Source organism: Oncorhynchus mykiss, chromosome 7 (genome assembly GCF_013265735.2).
Source record: "Oncorhynchus mykiss isolate Arlee chromosome 7, USDA_OmykA_1.1, whole genome shotgun sequence".
NCBI classification, from domain to species: domain Eukaryota; kingdom Metazoa; phylum Chordata; class Actinopteri; order Salmoniformes; family Salmonidae; genus Oncorhynchus; species Oncorhynchus mykiss.
In genome coordinates this window covers 72,871,676-72,893,021 of record NC_048571.1, presented here as the reverse complement: position 1 = coordinate 72,893,021, position 21,346 = coordinate 72,871,676, and the positions used below count along the sequence as shown (strand labels likewise).

Genomic DNA, 21,346 nt, shown 5'->3' with positions numbered 1-21,346 from the left:
GCACCCGTGACCGGCTCGGAAACCAGATTGCACAGCGGAGAAGTTACGGTGGGATTCAAGATGGTCAGTGACCTGTTTGTTGACTTGGCTTTCAAAGACCTTAGATAGGCAGGGCAGGATGGATATAGGTCTGTAACAGTTTGGGTCTAGGGTGTCTCCCCCTTTGAAGAGGGGGATGACTGCGGCAGCTTTCCAATCCTTGGGGATCTCAGACGATATGAAAGAGAGGTTGAACAGGCTGGTAATAGGAGTTGCGACAATGGCGGCGGATAGTTTCAGAAATAGAGGGTCCAGATTGTCAAGCCCAGCTGATTTGTACGGGTCCAGGTTTTGCAGCTCTTTCAGAACATCTGCTATCTGGATTTGGGTAAAGGAGAACCTGGAGAGGCTTGGGCGAGTAGCTGCGGGGGGGGGGGGGGGGGAGGCATGGCCTGCCGTTGAGAAATGCTTGTTGAAGTTTTCGATAATCATGGATTTATCGGTGGTGACCGTGTTACCGAGCCTCAGTGCAGTGGACAGCTGGGAAGAGGTGCTCTTGTTCTCCATGGACTTCAGTGTCCCAGAACTTTTTGGAGTTAGAGCTACAGGATGCAAATTTCAGCCTGAAGAAGCTGGCCTTTGCTTTCCTGACTGACTGCGTGTATTGGTTCCTGACTTCCCTGAACAGTTGCATATCGCGGGGACTATTCGATGCTATTGCAGTCCGCCACAGGATGTTTTTGTGCTGGTCGAGGGCAGTCAGGTCGGGAGTTAACCAAGGGCTATATCTGTTCTTAGTTCTGCATTTTTTTGAACGGAGCATGCTTATCTAAAATGGTGAGGAAGTTACTTTTAAAGAATGACCAGGCATCCTCAACTGACGGGATGAGGTCAATGTCCTTCCAGGATACCCGGGCCAGGTCGATTAGAAAGGCCTGCTCACAGAAGTGTTTTATGGAGCGTTTGACAGTGATGAGGGGTGGTCGTTTGACTGCGGATCCGTAGCGGATGCAGGCAATGAGGCAGTGATCGCTGAGATCCTGGTTGAAGACAGCGGAGGTGTATTTGTATTTATTTACAGGATGACGTCTATGAGGGTGCCCTTGTTTACAGATTTAGGGTTGTACCTGGTGGGTTCCTTGATGATTTGTGTGAGATTGAGGGCATCTAGCTTAGATTGTAGGACTGCCGGGGTGTTAAGCATATCCCAGTTTAGGTCACCTAACAGAACAAACTCTGAAGCTAGATGGGGGACAATCAATTCACAAATGGTGTCCAGGGCACAGCTGGGAGCAGAGGGGGGTCGGTATTAGGCGGCAACAGTGAGAGACTTATTTCTGGAGAGAGTAATTTTTAAAATGAGTAGTTCGAACTGTTTGGGTATGGACCTGGAAAGTATGACATTACTTTGCAGGCTATCTCTGCAGTAGACTGCAACTCCTCCCCCTTTGGCAGTTCTATCTTGACAGAAAATGTTATAGTTGGGTATGGAAATCTCTGAATTTTTGGTGGCCTTCCTGAGCCAGGATTCAGACACGGCAAGGACATCAGGGTTAGCAGAGTGTGCTAAAGCAGTGAGTAAAACAAACTATGGGAGGAGGCTTCTGATGTTGACATGCATGAAACCATTCAGGAAAAGCCCCAGAGCATTCACCCAATCCAAGTCCTCAGACCTACCAGTTCCAATGGCGTCCTAAACAAGTTCCCGTGAATGCAAAAGGACATGGTTAAATGCACCTGAAGTAAATTCTGTTAAACTGTGTGTCCTTTTAAAGTTGCAGTAAACTCATTGTGGCATTTGATCTTTTCCTACACCAGAACCTTCACTCTTCTTTCCATAATCGCATAGCCTAACAGCTCATTAAACTTTCATTAGGAAGTGCATTAAAATGGTGAGAGGGAAGGAGGGAGAAGGAAACAGAGAGAGAAAGCTTGAGACCGGGACTGGCTATGTGTCCATAACTAATGTTGCCTAACAATTATTGAACCAGGAATGAAAATAATTCTTAATTTCCCCCTTTTCCAAGTCCAAAGATTGAAACCTGAACACATTTTTAAATAAGAGTTTTTTTCAGTGCAAGGCAAACAAAGAAACATCTGATCCTCAGGTGAGAGAGAATATGATTTGGGGTAATGAAAGGAGAAAGGATGTCCAAGCGAACAAAAAATAACTACTGTAGAAAAAATGTCTTGTCCACTGACTTTGCTGATTGAGCTTTAAATTAAGATTTTAGTTACAGAAAAAAATGCTTTGACGGATTACCATGTGAGGGTTAAATATTGACTCAGGAATCCGCTTTTTGCCAACCCATCCCACTTCAGGGTTCATGCAGCGTCAGGTCAGGATACCCTTCAACCCTCTGTGAAGAACTAAGTAATATGCATAATCATAGAAAGGGCTACATACTCTGAACAATGCAGATGTAAGAGTGCATTTTGTGCTGCCTGAACAGGGATCGAACTAGTAACCTATACAACACCACTTGTAAATCAAAGCCAACCATTTTAGGCAACAGAGCAAGAGATAATCCGGTCACTTTCGATCTCATGGTGAAGGTCACTGATTTACTCCAGCCAACATGCTACTGGTGAGTTCAAATCAAATCCACGTTCACATCCACTACACAGACTGTTTTGTTCTAACCAATATTATTCATATAAAGTTCATGTTTAACTCAGGTTGGCAGAAATCCACACCCAAGGAACTGCAATGAGGTAGGAGTGAAGACAGCCTGTCTCATAGATTAGATGTAACAAAGTAAATGTAAATCCAGGAAACTCAAATTACTATGATATGCTATGTTTGGCATGGTTACATAATACAGATGGTTGGGGCAAAAACTTAAGTAGCTACTTTGTGACTACTTAGCATGTTAACTAACCCTTCCCCTAAACCTACCCTTAGCCTAGATAACATTAGCCGTCTAGCCAGAATTCGTAACATATTGTACGTTTTGCAAACTTGTAACATAAAAAGGAATGTGTGATGGAGATCCACAAATTAATACACGCCATTCAAAGCATAACATATACTCAATGGAGTGTCTCTGCTTTACGTACAGAAAATACATTTCTTTGAGACCAGGTTGGTGAATAATATTTATCGCGTGGGGCTTTCCCTTATTCACCTGATGCAAATGAATCAAAACTTCCTCCAGCCTTGCGATCTCAAGGATCCTGTTGAAAACCTATTTAAAGCAGCCAGTCAAGACTCGGCTCTAGTCTACTCCACAAACTGGTATCAGCATCTGAACTTTTATCTCAGTGGAATAGTCTTCATGCAGGTGATGATGATGAGGGTGTTTATGCCAACGCATCTCTCTGCTCTTCTTCTCTCTAATCCCTCTTGTGATCTCTCATGTGGTGGAGAGGTTCAGTGACGTTTCAGAGTGTCAAGGATTCTTCATGGAGGAGACTTCAAAAATCTCAGGTATTTTGGTTGATGGGAACGTCCAGGACCAGAACCGCTTCATGCCAATTTGTACAAGAACAACTACAGATATGCAACCCTCTACGACACAAAAAAACAGATCCCTGTGTTCTCAGCCTACACCTTCACTGGTGCTACAAAAGGCAGACCAAATTTAACATGGATGATAGAACCTCAGCTTGAAGGGGGAAACGAGACAATGAGTCTGGAGTCAAAATGTGTAAATTACACACATCAGGCTGTGAACAAGGACTATAGGAACTCACTGAACACAACAGGGCTGAACAGAGGTCACCTGTTCCCAAATTTGCACGCGTCTGGCAATGATACCAAGATTTCCACCTTCACCCTGACCAACAGTGTTCCTCAGGTAGAGTCCTCCAACAGTGGGAGCTGGTGTCGTATGGAGTGCAAAGTCAAAGGCTTTTGGATAACTGCAATGATAACAATAAAACAAAAGGCTTTGTGGTGACTGGAGCGGTACCCAGTAATGGCACTGTGAACTACACTCTGAACAGTGTGAACATCCCATCTCTCCTGTGGACAGCCTGTTGTTTCAACAGCAAGGTGGGACAGACTGGACAGTGGATGGCCGAAGCACATGAGTCTGAACGAAAAGGAGTAACCCCCCAAAAAAGACTTGCACCCAAAAACCCTGGTAGAGCTGCATGACATGATGAACTCATTCTACTCAGGTGTCCGGCTGTTTCCAGAGCACTGTCCGAGAGACTTTACGTCTGAGGACAGGGGACTTAAAAACCTTGGAGATTGTATCTCTCCACCTCCCCCTCTCCTCCCACCACTACCAGCATTGTTACTACTGCTCACTCTTGCGGAGATCTGGGGTTCAAAGGGCCTGCCCTTTGTGGGTCCTGGTGATGTGGTGTGCACTGTAAGCATGGGGACCACATGTGACCTGTGCTTGAGTTAAGTTGATCAACCTCATTTAGAAAATATTTAAATATTTAATTTAACACCCAAGAAGACAATCATCTAACTTTGTCTATGCAAAGGAATTTGGTTTTATATATTTTTTTTGTGTGTGTGTGTGGGGGGGGGGGGTCTAAATGTATATTCCGATACACCAACACCAGTGAAATGTTTTCTTGGGATTGAATAGTTAACATGCTTGGACTCACCTGATCTATCATTGCAATGACATGTTTTAAACGCCACAAATTGTATCACTACATTATGAATATCATATTAAAGTAATGAATCTACATTTAAGTGTGCAGTTCTTTGGTAAATCCAGTGAGAAACGTGGGCATTTGGATACTTCCAACCTGTTCATCTCAGATCAGTGTTTACCATGTAGTGGAACCCCTGCGTTCACCTATACAATTGTGTTGGATCAGATATTATAGTTCAAGGAAGAAATATGCACTTGAAAACTAGTTAAACTTCCTGCTTTTCAAAATGATTTGTTCTTCCATTTCTTAAAGTATATCAAAGTACAGCAGCTGCTTTCTAAGAGACAAATGAGTTCAATACCAACTGGTACCATTGACAACACTCCAGACAATTCTGTCAATTCAACATTTTTAGAATATAAATTTAATAGGTGACATTTGCATCCTCACAACACAATAAGAAGAGATAATTAAATGAAAAACTACAAAACAAAGGAGGACTGCATCATCCATATCACTGGCTGTGGAAACAGTGAAGTAGTTTGTCCAAACGTGACCGTTTTCAGCCACAGAGGGAAAAGCTCCTCAAACACTGGTACACACACTTCGCAATAGTGAGATTCTGACAGCCTAGCATGTGGTCCTTCTAAACGAGTGTCATTTTGATCTAGGATTCAGGACCAGGTAAACGCTGTTCCAACTGCCTGCTCCACGTCAACACAGAAGGCAAAGGTCAGTGAGAATAAGAACGCTGGGTCTCAATACTCAATGGCTTCCTTCCTAGTGGAAATGTATCCATTCCTTTCACCTATCAGTGATCATGAAGAAAAAGGGGGCGAAGAGAGGAAGCCATTTAAAGAGTATTGAGACATGGTTCGCCCCGGTCGTTGACATCATATCCCTGAAAGTCCAGTGGCTGAGGAGAAGAACAATCTATGTGATCCATCAGTCAACTATTTTTTTGACATGAAGCCAGCCCCAGCGAGGGCATAAGTTCAACAGAGCAAGGGAGGAGAAAAGTTTATTTTGATTCTGTTAGTCTTCCTCAGACTGATTTGTCAAGTCTCTCCCTTATAGTTGTTAAAAACAGGACATATTTCACACATATCCATAACTGACTGATGGTTGTGGCGTTACTGGAAGTGGTCATGAAACATTTCCTTGGCATAGAATCCAGGCCAGCACCTCCTTGTGAATGCGAGGTGTAACAGGTTCTGTGTTCCATTGAATGGGGTCATGGTAAAACACACACGCACGGAAACGTGAAAACTGCAGGCCTAATGAGCACAGATGATAGGTTGACTTGTCTGTGATGTCACCTCACTTACACAACCCAAGTATTTGCAGCAGAGTTCCAAGAAGCATCATTTTTTTTTCCACCCAAAAAATGCAATTGTGCTCCATGTGTAACTCTGAATCACCAATGCAGCATGTGCTCAGTCACGAATTAGCAAAATCTATTTTCCTGGCTGATACATGTTGTTGATGACTAAATGTGCTCTTTCAGCTATATATGTGCTAACTAACATAAACAATGGCTAATGCCTTTTGGCATGTGTAAATAGTTGATTAAAATACAGAATACCACTTATTCAATTTCACTTTCCATTTTGACCACCTGACTGGCTCGCATAGAATTCCAGGAGTTTGCGGCAATTCCAAGAAAGCATATCAAGAACACGACAAAGAACCTGGTCTGGTTTAGTTTTGTGAAGCATGGCCAACGGAACAGGGCAACACAGAAATAACAAAGAGAAGGAAACCCTGAATGGAGGTTGGAGGGGAAAAATGTAGGAGACATGGGGATCGATAGTGCTGTTGGAGATTTGAAGTTGCCTCTGTAAACACACAACCACAAAAAATAAAAAAAATAATCTAAACAATACCAAGCTCAACCTGAGGAGCAGTTTGAGTGAGCCCTCTCCAGGGATGTAGTAGTAAAGACATAAGGTGGGTAAACGCTGAATGAGTGCCAACAACACTTTTCACAACATATAGAGGTGCGTAGATGGCGTTAAGGTGCGTTTATTCTCCACTACATCCCTGGTTCTCTCCCAGTGAGAGTCTATGGAGGCCCTGCGGCAGGGAAAGGATGGATGGAAAGAGTGAAGGAGGATGTAACTCTCCTGTGGTTCTGTGCCCGAGACGGCATATCCTCTCAGTACCCCATAAAGGCTCAGTCATTACGTTTTGCTACAGAAAACAAAAATTAGCATTTCTTACTGGACAATTGAAGATGGTAGTCCATCCCTGTTTCTGTCCATTTTGGAACCTAATGAAGACCCCCCAGTTCTACAGGGATCAGAGTTCAGAGGTGAAACAGGAGGTGTGGGGTGAAGGTGGGGTCGGTCAGGGCAGAGTTTGTGTTGTGTCTGTAGGTTAAAGTTGATCGCCTTAAGAGTGAACAAACACACAAACGGACAGAACGACTGAGGCTGGCTGGCTGACAAAGCAGTGAGGGTGATGAGACAGAAAGAGGGAAACATTGACAGAGCAAGACAGCATGCCACACAAAACCGAGATTCAGCCATCCAGACAGTGAGACAGACTGAGAGAAAGCGCCAGACAGCCAGACGTACAACACAAAAAGGAAAGATTAACATGGTATGAAGGAGCCAAGAGTGGACCAAAAAAATTAAGATTTAAGCCCAGAAAATTCTTCTAGCAAATACATCTATTGACATGATAAAAAGCACAGTTGTTGGACATAAACAAAAGCAACCGCACCCAATGCTGTAAAGCAACACAAACACCACATTTCATTTAGCAGCATCTTGTGTGTGCTCCGTTACCAGAGGCACTGCAATAGCGGGTGGTTCCGTAGAGCAGACAGATTAAGCCCATTTTCCAATTTCCCGTTCTAAAATGTTGTTCAGATTTTAAACGGACAATAACAGATACTACACTTGATCTTAGCCTAAAGGCAGAGATTATCTGCACATTTTGCAACAAACTATCTCCCCTGTGGTTTGGATGTTTGTTTGTGTTTATGTTCAACAACTATCTTCTTTCTATCAAGCTATCAGACCAGGGAGGCAGGCTTTGACTATATGACCTTTGAGTAAGGAAACCAAAAGCATGCGTTAAAGTCACATTTCAAAAGGAGAAATTAAAACATTTCTGACTCCATCTGTGCTAAAAATATAATTTTAACTACACAAATGATATTTCGCTGAGATATTCAATATTTTTCAATGTTGTACGCGCCTTTAATTGGAATCCACTCAAATTGAGGTGTCCTATTTATCCAGTTATTACTTGACTATCAATGTACCAGACGAAGTACATGTGTTATTCTTAGGGGATGTTCTAAGCTTAACAGGATCAGAAGGGAGGCTAGGATTGGACGTAGCAGGGTGTAAGGCGTCAATTTAGGGCGTCCATCATCATCATCATCATCAAGAGTCCTCGTTCCCAGAATCCTCCTGGTCGTCGTCATAGCAGCGAGTAGAGACGCCTCCTCCTTCACTTGTCCCACCTGCCTCTCCTCCTGACTCCATGTCATTATCTTCCTCCTCTTCATCCTCTTCTTCCTCCTCCTCCATGTCATCGTCGTAGAGGTCGTCGTAGAGTAGGTCTGAGCTGCTGTCCTGGGAGGGAACCCGGGTCTGGACGCAGTACTCTGCCAGCGTGGTGGGTACCTTGACACCGTCGCGCTCCGCCTCCGCCACTGTGGACACCACCTGCTTCCTGTGGGAGGGGAAGAGAAGTCATAAAGGTCTCACTCACTGTGTGTGTGTGTGTGTGTGTGTGTGTGTGGTAGGGCTGTCCCCGGCAAAAAAAAATATTGGTCAACCGAGAGTCATCCTGTTCTTTCGACCAATCGTTTGGTCAAAACATTTAAACTTATTGACAGACACCCTGTGTTTCAATAAAACCAACTACATACGCACTGAGCTTGTCTGATGCTTTAAGCACACTGTTTGATTAAATAATTAAGACACAAATGGCTCAAGAAAGAGTCCAATGGTCACACTGTGTTAAAAAAATGTTTTACAGTGAGAGCCTGTGTGACTGACACAAGTTGTCGCGCTCTCCTCCCTAATGCAGCAAAAAGGCACCACAGCACAGCAAGTGTGCAGTGCGCTGTCCGTGCTGAAACTGCAACATCATTACAGCCATTTAGTTGATTACTTTAACTGAAAAAATGTATTACCGAAATCCCTAATTTGTTTATAAACAACATTCCCTAAACGCTTGCTCTCTTTACATGCAACATGTAAGCAATGCATGCATGTGACCAATAGGGCCTGACCCTATATCATGATCACATTAATAAAGGGTTTATGAAAAAAACTCAGAACAGTAACACGTGAAAGCAAAATGGATGCAGAGGATGTGAAAAAGAACGCCGAAACAGGCAAATGTTTACTGGTTGCTCAGGAGGAAAAAGAGAAATCAGATCGGAGGAAAATATTCAGTATTGTTGTAATTGTCATTTACAAATAAGTTCAAAATGTAAATAAATTTATATATATATATATAAATTTATATATATGGAGGGCGACCGATTATGATTATGATTTTCCAACACCGATAACCAATTATTGGTGGACCAAAAAAAGCCGATTACATATTTAAACCAAATTGAACATGTTCAACAATACTGAATGAACACTTATTTTAACTTAATATAATACAGCAATAAAAATCCATTTAGCCTCAAATAATGAAACATCTTCAATATGGTTTAAATAATGCAAAAACAAAGTGTTGGAGAAGAAAGTAAAAGTGCCATATGTGCAATGTAAAAAAGCTAACGTTTAAGTTCCTTGCTCAGAACATGAGAACATATGAAAGCTGGTGGTATCTTTTAACATGAGACTTCAATATTCCAAGGTAAGAGGTTTTAGGTTGTAGTTAATATAGTATTTATAGGACTATTTCTCTCTATACCATTTGTATTTCATATACCTTTGACTATTGGATGTTCTTATAGGCACTTTAGTATTGCCAGTGTAACAGTATAGCTTCCGTACCACTCCTCGCCCCTACCTGGGCTCGAACCAGGAACACATCGACAGCCGCCACCCTCGAAGCAGGGTTACCCATGCAGAGCAAGGGGAACAACTCCTCCAAGTCTCAGAGCGAGTGACGTTTGAAACGCTATTAGTGCGCACCCCGCTAACTAGCTAGCCATTTCACATCGGTTACACCAACCTAATCTCGGGAGTTGATAGGCTTGAAGTCATAAACAGCTCAATTCTTGAAGCACAGCAAAGAGCTGCTGGCAAAACGCACAAAAGTTCTGTTTGAATGAATGTTTACGAGCTTGCTGCTGCCTACCATCGCTCTGTCAGATTGCTCTATCAAATCATAGACTTAATTATAACATAATAACAAACAGAAATATGAGCCTTTGGTCATTAATATGGTCGAATCCGGAAACTATCATTTCGAAAACAAAACGTTTAAAATTTCAGTGAAATACGGAACCGTTCTGTATTTTATCTAACGGGTGCCATCCCTAAGTCTAAATATTGCTGTTACATTGTACAACCTTCAGTGTTATGTCATAATTACGTAAAATTCTGTCATATTAGTTCGCAACGAGCCAGGCGACCCAAACTGTTGCATATACCCTGACTGTGTGCAATGAACGCAAGAGAAGTGACAATTTCACCTGGTTAATATTGCCTGCTAACCTGGATTTCTTTCAGCTAAATATGCAGGTTTAAATATATATACTTGTGTATTGATTTTAAGAAAGGCATTGGTGTTTATGGTTAGGTACAGTCGTGCAAAGATTGTGCTTTTTTCGCAAATGCACTTTTGTTAAATCATCCCCCGTTTGGTGAAGTTGGCTGTCTTTGTTAGGATGAAATAGTCTTCACACAGTTCGCAACGAGCCAGGCGGACCAAACTGCTGCATATACCCTGACTCTGACAAGAGAAGTTACACAATTTACCTAGTTAAAAGAAATTCATGTTAGCAGGCAATATTAACTAAATATGCAGGTTTAAAAATATATACTTGTGTATTGATTTTAAGGAAGGCATTGATGTTTATGGTTAGGTACACCTTGGAGCAATGACAGTCTTTTTTCGCGAATGCGCACCGCATCGATTATATGCAACGCAGGACACGCTAGAAAAACTAGTAATATCATCAACCATGTGTAGTTAACTAGTGATTATGATTGATTGTTTTTTATAAGATAAGTTTAACGCTAGCTAGCAACTTCCCTTGGCTTCTTACTGCATTCGCGTAACAGTCAGTCTCCTCGTGGAGTGCAATGAGAGGCAGGTTAGAGCGTTGGACTAGTTAATTAACTAAGGTTGCAAGATTGAATCCCCGAGCTGACAAGGTAAAAATCTGTCGTTCTGCCCCTGAACAAGGCAGTTAAACCCACCGTTCCTAGGCTGTCATTGAAAATAAGAATGTGTTCTTAACTGACTTGCCTAGTTAAATAAAGGTGTAAAAAAAAAAAAAATTCTGCCAAATCGGTGTCCAAAAATACCGATATGCGATTGTAATGAAAACTTGAAATCGGCCCTAATTATTCGGCCAACCTCATTCATGCGTGTGTGTGTGTGTGTGTATATATATAAGTTTTCATTACAATATATTATATATATATATATATATATAGCTCAAAAAAATAAAGGGAACACTAAAATAACATCCTAGATCTGAATGAAATATTCTTATTAAATACTTTTTTCTTTACATAGTTGAATGTGCTGACAACAAAATCACACAAAAATGATCAATGGAAATCAAATGTATCAACCAATGGAGGTCTGGATTTGGAGTCACACTCAAAATTAAAGTGGAAAACCACACTACAGGCTGATCCAACTTTGATGTAATGTCCTTAAAAGAAGTCAAAATGAGGCTCAGTAGTGTGTGGCCTCCACGTGCCTGTATGACCTCCCTACAACGCCTAGGCATGCTCCTGATGAGGTGGCAGATGGTCTCCTGAGAGATCTCCTCCCAGACCTGGACTAAAGCATCCACCAACTCCTGGACAGTCTGTGGTGCAACGTGGCGTTGGTGGATGGAGCGAGACATGATGTCCCAGATGTGCTCAATTGGATTCAGGTCTGGGGAACGGGCGGGCCAGTCCATAGCATCAATGCCTTCCTCTTGCAGGAACTGCTGACACACTCCAGCCACATGAGGTCTAGCATTGTCTTGCATTAGGAGGAACCCAGGACCAACCGCACCAGCATATGGTCTCACAAAGGGTCTGAAGATCTCATCTCGGTACCTAATGGCAGTCAGGCTACCTCTGGCGAGCACATGGAGGGCTGTGCGGCCCCCCAAAGAAATGCCACCCCACACCATGACTGACCCACCACCAAACCGGTCATGCTGGAGGATGTTGCAGGCAGCAGAATGTTCTCCACGGCGTCTCCAGACTCTCACGTCTGTCATATGTGCTCAGTGTGAACCTGCTTTCATCTGTGAAGAGCACAGGGCGCCAGTGGCGAATTTGCCAATCTTGGTGTTCTCTGGCAAATGCCAAACGTCCTGCACGGTGTTGGGCTGTAAGCACAACCCCCACCTGTGGACGTCGGGCCCTCATACCACTCTCATGGAGTCTGTTTCTGACCGTTTGAGCAGACACATGCACATTTGTGGCCTGCTGGAGGGTCATTTTGCAGGGCTCTGGCAGTGCTCCTCCTTGCACAAAGGCGGAGGTAGCGGTCCTGCTGCTGGGTTGTTGCCCTCCTACAGCCTCCTCCACATCTCCTGATGTACTGGCCTGTCTCCTGGTGGCGCCTCCATGCTCTAGACCACATATGTCAGAGTCAAGGCCCGCGGGCCACATCCGGCCCGCAAGAAGGTTTTTTACGGCCCCTGGGATGATCTTGATTTATTATTAGAACCGGCCCGCAGCAAGCCGGCAGCCCGCAGATCTTTTACACGCACCAATACTACATTTCCCACAATGCAAAGGTGACGCACCGAGCAGTAGGCTGCTTCATTTCAATATTTATTGGCACAGCAGTCGTCAGCATCACAGTAAAATTAACTTTCAGATACCCATCAAAAATGGCAAAACGGAAGGTGGATACTGAGAACCGGGGGTTTCAAACAAGGTGGGAGTCGGAGTATATGTTCACGAAGGTAGCTGGAAAACCTGTGTGTCTTCTGTGTGGAGAAAGTGTGGCGGTACTGAAAGAGTATAATCTGAGACGACATTATGAAACGAAACACGCAGACACACACGCGGACGCAACTGTCAAGGCCAGTTTTATTTTGGCAGAAGAGATCGCTAAATCAGCCCGGCCATTTACGGAGGGGGATTTCATCAAAAACTGCATGATTAAAGTTTGTGACGAAGTTTGCCCAGAAAAAAGGCAACTCTTTTTAAATGTGAGTCTGAGCAGAAACACCATTGCCGAGAGAGTAGACCAGTTGTCCATCAATCTAAAAGAGCAGCTTGTGAAAAAGGGAAAAGATTTTATTGCATATTCCTTGGCTGTGGATGAGAGCACCGACATTTCTGACATTGCCCAGTTGTCAATTTTCATCCGCGGAGTGGACTCCAACCTAAGCGTGACAGAGGAGTTTTTGGCTTTACGTCCTATGCATGGCACAACTACGGGGCATGATTTGTATGAAGAGGTGTCAAGATGTGTAAATGAGATGGAGCTGCCTTGGGAAAAACTCGTGGGTTTGACAACCGACGGAGCACCTGCGATGTGTGGACACAGGAGCGGACTGGTGGCGAAGATACGGGAAAAGATGCAAGAGGAAAACGCGACAGGTGAGCTGACAGCTTATCATTGTATCATACACCAGGAAGCGTTGTGCGGTAAAGCCTTGAAAATGGAGCATGTAATGAGCATCATCACGCGCACAGTTAACTTTATCAGAGCCAAAGGTTTGAATCACCGCCAGTTCAAGGCATTTCTGACGGAGTTAGAAACGGAGCATGGTGATTTGCCTTATCACACAGAGGTGCGATGGCTAAGCCAGGGAAAGGTGCTTCAAAGATGTTTCGAGCTTCGTGAGGAGATTTGTCTGTTCTTGGACAGCAAAGGGAAAGACACAACACAACTCCGAGACGAAATGTTTCTGTGTGAAATGGCTTTTCTGTGTGACATTACGAGTCATCTGAATGCAATAAACTTGCAGCTGCAGGGTCGGGATCGTGTCATCTCTGATATGTACAGTACAGTGAAGGCATTTAAAACCAAACTGACTCTGTGGGAGACGCAGATGCGGAAAGAAAATTTGAGCCACTTTCCCAGCTGCCAGACCATGAAAGAGAAGCTCTCTACCAGTGCGTTCCCGAGCACACAGTTGGCTGATAAAATAGGTATGCTTGCCGCTGACTTTCGACGCCGATTTGCTGACTTTGAAGCACAAAAAAGCAGGTTGGAACTGCTCGGTAACCCATTTGCTGTTGACGTGGAAAGCTCACCACCAAACCTCCAAATGGAGTTGATTGACCTCCAATGCAATGATGCACTGAGGGCAAAATATGCGGCAGTGGGTGCTGCGGAGTTCGCCCGTTTCCTCCCCGGCACAATGCCCCAGCTGCGCATCCAGGCTGCTCAAACGTTGTCTATGTTTGGCAGCACATACCTGTGTGAACAACTGTTTTCTTTGATGAACCTGAACAAAACATCACACAGAAGTCGACTTACTGCTGAACACCTCCACTCAATTCTGAGGATTTCTTCAGCTCAGAGCCTTACCCCGAACATTGATGAACTTGTGGAAAAGATGGGACACCACCAAGTATCACCCTCAACCTCAAACAAGTGAACATTACTGTGCAATCACATATTTAGAGTTTTTACTCAGTTCAAGTTTAAAAGTTAAAATTTAATATTTGTTTTCACTGCATGTTACTTCTCCTTAAACAAAGTGTTGTTTTTGATTAATAGATTTTTGCACTTTATTTTTTTGTATTTCAATCCAATTATATTTTAAAAATATTTCAGTTGAGTGGATGATAGAAAATTGCTATTATTGTTTTTTCTTTGAAGTAAATTTAGCCCACTTTTGCTAAAATAGAAAATATAGTCTACTGATGGTGCCTTGAATACCGGTTTCTTTCATTTAATGTTCATGTTATGGGGATATTTATATAAAGGAAATTTGTCTTTTGTGTCTGTTGAAAATTAAAGATTACTGACAGAGCCATAAGAAAATATTGCTTTATTTATCTGATCATATTGTAATATATTTGTTAGGTTTTCAGTAGGTTCAATTAGGTTCACTAGACTATATGCGTCATTTAAACATTTTTCAATGAACATTCGAACAGTCCGGCCCTCGTCTTGTAGCTGATTTTTTTATTTGGCCCTCCGTCCATTTGACTTTGACACCCCTGCTCTAGACACTACGCTGACAGACACAGCAAACCTTCTTGCCACAGCTCGCGTTGATGTACCATCCTGGATGAGCTGCACTACCTGAACCACTTGTGTGGGTTGTAGACTCCGTCTCATGCTACCACTAGAGTGAAAGCACCGCCAGCATTCAAAAGTGACCAAAACATCAGCCAGGAAGCATAGGAACTGAGAAGTGGTCTGTGGTCCCCACCTGCAGAACCACTCCTTTATTGGGTGTGTCTTGCTAATTGCCTATTATTTCCACCTGTTGCCTATTCCATTTGCACAACAGCATGTGAAATGTATTGTCAATCAGTGTTGCTTCCTAAGTGGACAGTGTGATTTCACAGAAGTGTGATTGACTTGGAGTTACATTGTGTTGTTTAAGTGTTCCCTTTATTTTTTTGAGCAGTGTATATAGCCTTTATTACAGCATACTAATTATTCAAAGCTCCCTTTATTTGATTTCAAAACTAAAATGATTGATTGCATTTCAAAACATGAACGTCTCGTATGCTGTGTGATGACATGAACAAATTAATAATTGATTCACCGATACAGTAGCCTATATTTTCAATTATAGGCCTAAGTAAATTACAGTATTAAGACTAAACAGAATGGGTTCTTAGGCCTAAGGCTCGATGGTGGTTATACAAGGCTGCTATACTAAGCCTACTAATGATAATGACATTACTTATTATTAGAATGATGATCATAATAATTGTAATAATAACAATAAGGAGATCAAGAAAAAGGAGAGTATAGGAGCGAGACCTGGGTGCATATTATGTGTGACAAATAGGTGCTGTTAAATTACAATATTATTATTATGTGTGACAAATAGGTGCTGTTAAATTACAATATTATTGTTCTGCCTGTTTGGAACAGTGTAAACAGTAAATAAATAAGTAATACCTGTCTGTTCTAACAAAATCAAATTGTAAAGCCTTTATTACAGCATAGCAAGGATTAAAAACAGCAGAATCTGTGAAATTGCTTTATGTGATATTTTGCATGAGGCTTGGTGCTCACGGAATAAGTAGGCTACCAAACGGGGCCTAGTGGTTCGAGCGTTGGACTAGTAACCAAAAGGTTGCAAGCTCCAATCCCCGAGCTGACAAGGTGAAAATCTGTGGCTCTGCCCCTGAACAAGGCAGTTAACCCACTGTGCCCATCATTGTAATTAAGAATTTGTTCTTAACTGAACTTAACTGACTTGCCTAGTTAAATAAAAGTTTTTTTTAAAATGTATGAAATAAATAACACTCAAACAGGCAACAGAAGCAGGATCTGTCTTACTTATGTAGACATACATATGGATGATTTATAAAGCCAGGCTATTGATTATAGACCTAATTAAGTTGGGGTTTCTTCTTCTCTCCTCAATTTTCTTAGGCAATTAGGATGAGGAAAAGGCTGTTTCCTTGTCTCTGCTGCATTGTTCTCAATCCCAATATGATGGTTAACTTTGTTATTATGCACGTAGCAACATAGGGAAAGGCTCCAATTCTACAGGGAACTGAAGATTATGTTTCAGAACAGCAGACAGCAACCGTATCCAACGCGGGAGAAAGGGCATTGGTTATAAAATAATATTCAATTTACTAGTGTTGCACCAACATTTTTACATAATATAGCCATATACAATTTCCATATCACATCTTAGAGTGATGGACTGTGCCATCCCCACAGCCTCCACAATGGGTTAATCCACTGAGACAGGTGTCTTGTGCACCATGAAAGAAAATAAAATATTGGTCGACCAACAGCCTATCGACCAAACAATCAACCAGTAGACTAAATGAGGTCAGCCCTAGTGTGTGGGTAAGTCAACTTGTTTGTTGTGAAAAGGGTACTCAATGGTTGGGTTAGTGTGCATATGTTCTTCCTACCTGATAATCTCTGCGTACTCCTTGTCCTTGCCCTTGCTGTCTCTCCACTTGCGGAACATAACTGAGGCATCCACGTTGGCCGGGGAGAAGGTGTTGGGCTCATTCAGCAGAGAGATCACACTCAGCAAGATGGTCCTGTACACACACGTCACTAATATGACTTTATGTCCTCTAAAACATACCCATTACCTGAACATTACCTTAAAGTACACAGTATACCTTAGCTTACCTTCTAAGTAATGTGGCCTTCATTTTCCTTGAGTGGGTGAGTTATCTGACCTGACTTCCTCTGTGAGAGCAGTGTTACCTCACCATCCCCCAGTGTTGCTCCATTCGATGCTACTTCGTCTGGGTGGTTGGTTAAACACACACTCAGAACTTTCAACCTGCCCCGGGGGTTGAGGAATTGTCCCACGAAGGGTAATGTGTCTGACACTTTTACTGCTGTTAGGGACTGTGTCTATTCCTAAGCTCTGCATTTTAAACATTTGACACATATTTGAGCAGTTATGATGACACACCATATTGCATTTTTTTGTGTCCCCCAAGTATCCGGTAAGTTGTGAAGTCAATGGCTCTTTCTGCCGATGTAATCCAGTGTCACTTGTATCAACTTATATTGTAAATGTTGATTGTCTTTTTGTGGAAAACTGCTAAAAATTGGTAAAAGTCAAATCAAATGTTATTTGTCACATGCGCCGAATACAACTGGTGTAGACTTTAGTGTGAAATGCTTGCTTACGAGTCCTTCCCAATGATGCAGAGTTTAAAAATAAAATAGTAACACAAAAACACAAGAATGGAGCTATACACAGGGAGCACCAATGAAGTGACCAACCTACATCAAATACATCTAATAAATAATTTCAAATAGATAAACACACTTTGGTTTTATAGTTTGACCCGCATGCAAGGTGGGGGGACTTTTTACTTTTAAGACTATTCCATTTGTTCTGTTGTTCCTTTGAGCTAAATTAAGCAAACATCAAGTATTTATACATGTTGAACCATGTTTGGAGCTAGGTGAGGTACCTGACATTCTGAGTGGGGTTCCACCTCTCTGAGGGGAGCTCCCCGCTCTGGGGGTCGTCGACGGGAGGGTGAAGGATGGAGATACACACGTCGCCGTTCTGTTGGAACACGACCTGTCAACTTCTGGATGGAGAAAACTCTTCAAATATGTTTGAATTCATATACATTGGGAATACATTAACTGGGCTTAACTCTTACCTCATAGATGTTGGGATGCCACATCTTTGTTAAAAAACGGAAGGTCGGAGGGGAGTAGGGGTAGTCAATGGGGAACTTGATGTGAGACTGATAGAGAGACACATAAATTGCCATCAGCTTCAAACATTTAATTGACAGCCAAATAACCCTGACAATTACAGTTAGATACAATTCGGCATGAGAATGATCCTGGTTTGTAGGTCATTTTAGTGTGTATGAGTTACTGGGTGCCACGTGTGTGTGTGTGTGCGTGTGCCTGCATGTGTACATGTACATTAGTATGTGCATGCGCGTGTGTGACTAAATGTACTTCTCTATCGCTATCCCCCACCTGTCGATTAGAATTGTGCCAATTCAGCAAAATCCAATCACACACAGTGCTTGTTATATGTGCAACATTCCAGGCCTGTGCCATCAACACGCTACCATAGCCATTCAATTTGACACAAATATACTGCCTCTCTCCACTGTGTGTAATCCACTATATAAATGAATCCACTATCAAAATGAAACCAAAAAGAAGTGAGAACATTCTGTCCAGCAGCCCCAACCCTTTGGGGAGCACGCTCTGCTTCCAGATAGCATTAGCACCATTTCAAAACATGCCCTGTGTAGACATGTTGAGGTCAGTGTGAACTTCAACTTTGACACTCTTCACTAAACTCCCCTTTTGGATCAGTTTCCTCTACGGCACCTATATTTTAAAATTCTAAACCTATAACAGGTGCAAACAGTAGCTTACTTGTTATAGGCAACCACTAGCTGAAAACCTAGTCTACAAATCCAGAAAAAGTTGGAATGTGATAATGACATTTAATGATTCTAACTGGATTTATGGTGGAGAAGGCATCATATAAACGCATATTTTTGTTATCTGTAAGACAGTTTATCTGGTCCGATAGCCAGACGAAAACATATGTGGTTGCCAAAAAAACATTTACACAACCAGTATACAACCTGACCATGAAATCACTCACATAATGTGTTATAATTATCATTGCATCTCTGTCAATGCAATCAGTTTTGCCTTCTTGGAAGAGTTTGCATGCCCTGGGCTGGATGTGAACTCTCACCAAACTGATATGCTAATGTGGAGGACTAGCCACACTGAATAAGTTATACAGGGAAAAAGGAGAAGAGCCTCATCATGCCCTTCTCTCTCTACCTCTATGCTGAGATGCCATTTATATCCGTCCACAGCTAAAAATAGGAGTCTGGAGCATAACGATCACACTGCAAGGGGGAAAGAGGCCGGGTGGTCAGGGGTGAGGATGAGCCCGGGGAGGAAGGGGGTGAGAGGCCGGGTAGGAAGGGGGTGAGAGGCTGGGTAGGAAAGGAGAGAGTGGGAGAATGGAAGACTGAAATAGTGACAGGGAGTGAGAAAGGAGGGAGAAACACCTGAACACGTCATACACACGCACAAACATGCTACACAACTATGTGTTGTGCATCCAATGAATGACCCCTCCCTTCCCCATCCCTCCACAGTTGCCTCACCTTAAAGTAGCCTCCCTCATACAGTGTGTTAGGGGGGCCAAAGATGGCCACCTCCCAGTTGTAAAGGTCTGACTCCTCCACCAGGCCGATGCGGAAGCCCTCCACCGGCTGATCCTGCAGGGACTTGAGTTCCATCATCAGGGCCTTCTGGGAGCTGGGCGTCGAATGGTGGGCCATGGCTATCCCACTTCTGACACATAAAGAGAGGGAGAGTGGTAAATTAGGGGAAAGGAGAGAGGCGAAAGGGATGTTCAGGTAACTAAGTGTACAACACTCACATTTCTGAATTTCCTCCTTGTGGGTTGGCTAATTGAATTACGTTTTAATAATGCCACAACCAAATCAAACAACGCAAAGTTCATGTGTTAGTCGAAACTAGGAAACTCGGAAATGTCAGACTTGCTAAGTGGTTCTAGTTATACACGTGCTGCGTTCAACCAGTTAGCAAGTCAGAAATGTTCCTAGTTCAGACAAGCAAATCAACGCGGCACAATAACTGGGCCTTGTTGGCTTACTGGCTACAATAAATACATAGGCCTGTAACAATATTATACATGCATATACGGGAGGGGGTTAAGCTGGAAACTCCCGGGACCTAATGAGCAATATAAACAAACAATAGTTTAACTTCGAAAAGATTTATGAGTTAGGCTATTAAGGAAAAGTTGCATGCCGTTTGAGTACAGAGGGGGCAATGACGAGACTAGCAAACGGCAACATCATATGTAATCATTAGTTACGAACTCAAAGCAGGACAAGCTCTGTCTGTATTCGTGTAGCAAAGCCTGGCGTTGACTGCAACGATTAGGCCTTTGACAACTCATACGGATTCAAGTTAATGACACACGAATTACCTCTATCCACTCAGCGTTTGTACTATATTGTACCGTTTCAATGGGATACAGCAATACGTTTCTTATGTTGCTAACTGCTGAAGCAAACACAGTCAAATCAATGGCACATATCAAGTTGTTGACAGTGTTCTATCATGCTAGGCGACAGGAACACAGTGAAATAATGTTGTCCTCGCGTGGTATTTTTCTTCTTTGTGCCACTCTTTGAACTTGGCGTGTGGGTAAACACCAACGTTAGAACACTATTTTAGCCATTATTGGGTCAAAAACTCGAGCGACGATTTGATCTCGCTGACATTTACCCAGTCTCGCCTGGTTAACGTTAGCCCCCGTTTGGACAGGCAGGCGCTCAGCTGACTCCCTGCTTGTTTGTTTATCTGCTCTTTTCTGGCAGCTCGAACTTCTCCACACGTCAGCTCAACCCCCACCAAGTAACTTGAAAAAAGAAACGGCCTTCTCTCTCCACAACATTTCCTCCACCGCCACGTCAAGAGGTCTGTAATTTATCGAGCTAACTTTCGTGGAAAAGGCAGTCCGTCGAAGCTTTGCACTTACGAACTACACTGAATTTGATCGATTTCTATTTTCACCCTATCGATGCTTCCGGCTATCATTGCGCGTGTCTGTCTCTCCACTACGTACTTGCGTAGATAGACTCACGTCCGACATGCGCGGTCCTCTCAGATGTGCAATTTTTTTGTTGTCTGATAGGTTTTGTAATGCAATGACAGTTTACATAATTTAACGTAGTTTAGGCCTATAATTTTTCCTCATGTATAATTTACAGATAGAGTTGAGACTATGGACTGTCAATAGTGACATCAAAATATGGTGAATTGGAACCCATGCACAGATTCTAATCTAGGGCATGGTTACCCACACTTGGTCCTGGGGCCTCCACTGGGTGTACGTTTTGTTTTTTGCCCTAGCACTACACAGCTGATTCAAATAACCAACTCATCATCAAGCTTTGATTATTTAAATCAGCTGTGTAGTGCCTGGGCCAACACCCAAACTTGCACCCAGGGGGCC

The 21,346-nt window shown here is 42.8% G+C and overlaps 1 protein-coding gene and 2 pseudogenes across 5 annotated transcripts; 1 reads left to right on the top strand and 2 right to left on the bottom strand.

The window, feature by feature from the left end:
- The first annotated feature begins 3,422 nt into the window (after window positions 1-3,422).
- On the top strand, window positions 3,423-4,628 carry LOC110529025 (annotated as a pseudogene).
- Window positions 4,629-4,939: 311 nt separating this feature from the next.
- On the bottom strand, window positions 4,940-21,214 carry LOC110528455 (ubiquitin-conjugating enzyme E2 R2). Of its 5 annotated transcripts, none has more exons than XM_036984037.1 (6): window positions 21,195-21,214; window positions 19,461-19,650; window positions 17,964-18,050; window positions 17,766-17,863; window positions 16,734-16,868; window positions 4,940-8,232 (listed from the first exon to the last, which is right to left on the bottom strand). In XM_036984037.1, exons 2-6 carry the CDS (start codon window positions 19,635-19,637, stop codon window positions 7,941-7,943), a joined length of 789 nt encoding a protein of 262 aa, XP_036839932.1. In that variant the 5' UTR covers window positions 19,638-19,650; window positions 21,195-21,214; the 3' UTR covers window positions 4,940-7,940. The 5 variants fall into 5 exon arrangements, with proteins under 5 accessions (XP_036839932.1, XP_036839931.1, XP_021466204.1 ...); XM_036984036.1 differs by lacking the exon at window positions 21,195-21,214 and adding an exon at window positions 20,957-20,981; XM_021610529.2 differs by lacking the exon at window positions 21,195-21,214 and adding an exon at window positions 20,315-20,949.
- LOC118965400 lies at window positions 7,372-7,478 on the bottom strand (annotated as a pseudogene).
- Window positions 21,215-21,346: the final 132 nt, after the last annotated feature.

Coding starts and splice junctions, on each gene's coding strand:
- LOC110528455 (XM_036984037.1), bottom strand. CDS start 19,637: ATGGCCCACCATTCGACGCCCAGCTCCCAGAAGGCCCTGATGATGGAA. Junction 17,864..17,963: donor GGCATCCCAACATCTATGAG/GTAAGAGTTAAG, acceptor GTGTTCCAACAG/AACGGCGACGTGTGTATCTC. Junction 16,869..17,765: donor AACCCCACTCAGAATGTCAG/GTACCTCACCTA, acceptor GTGTGTGTACAG/GACCATCTTGCTGAGTGTGA.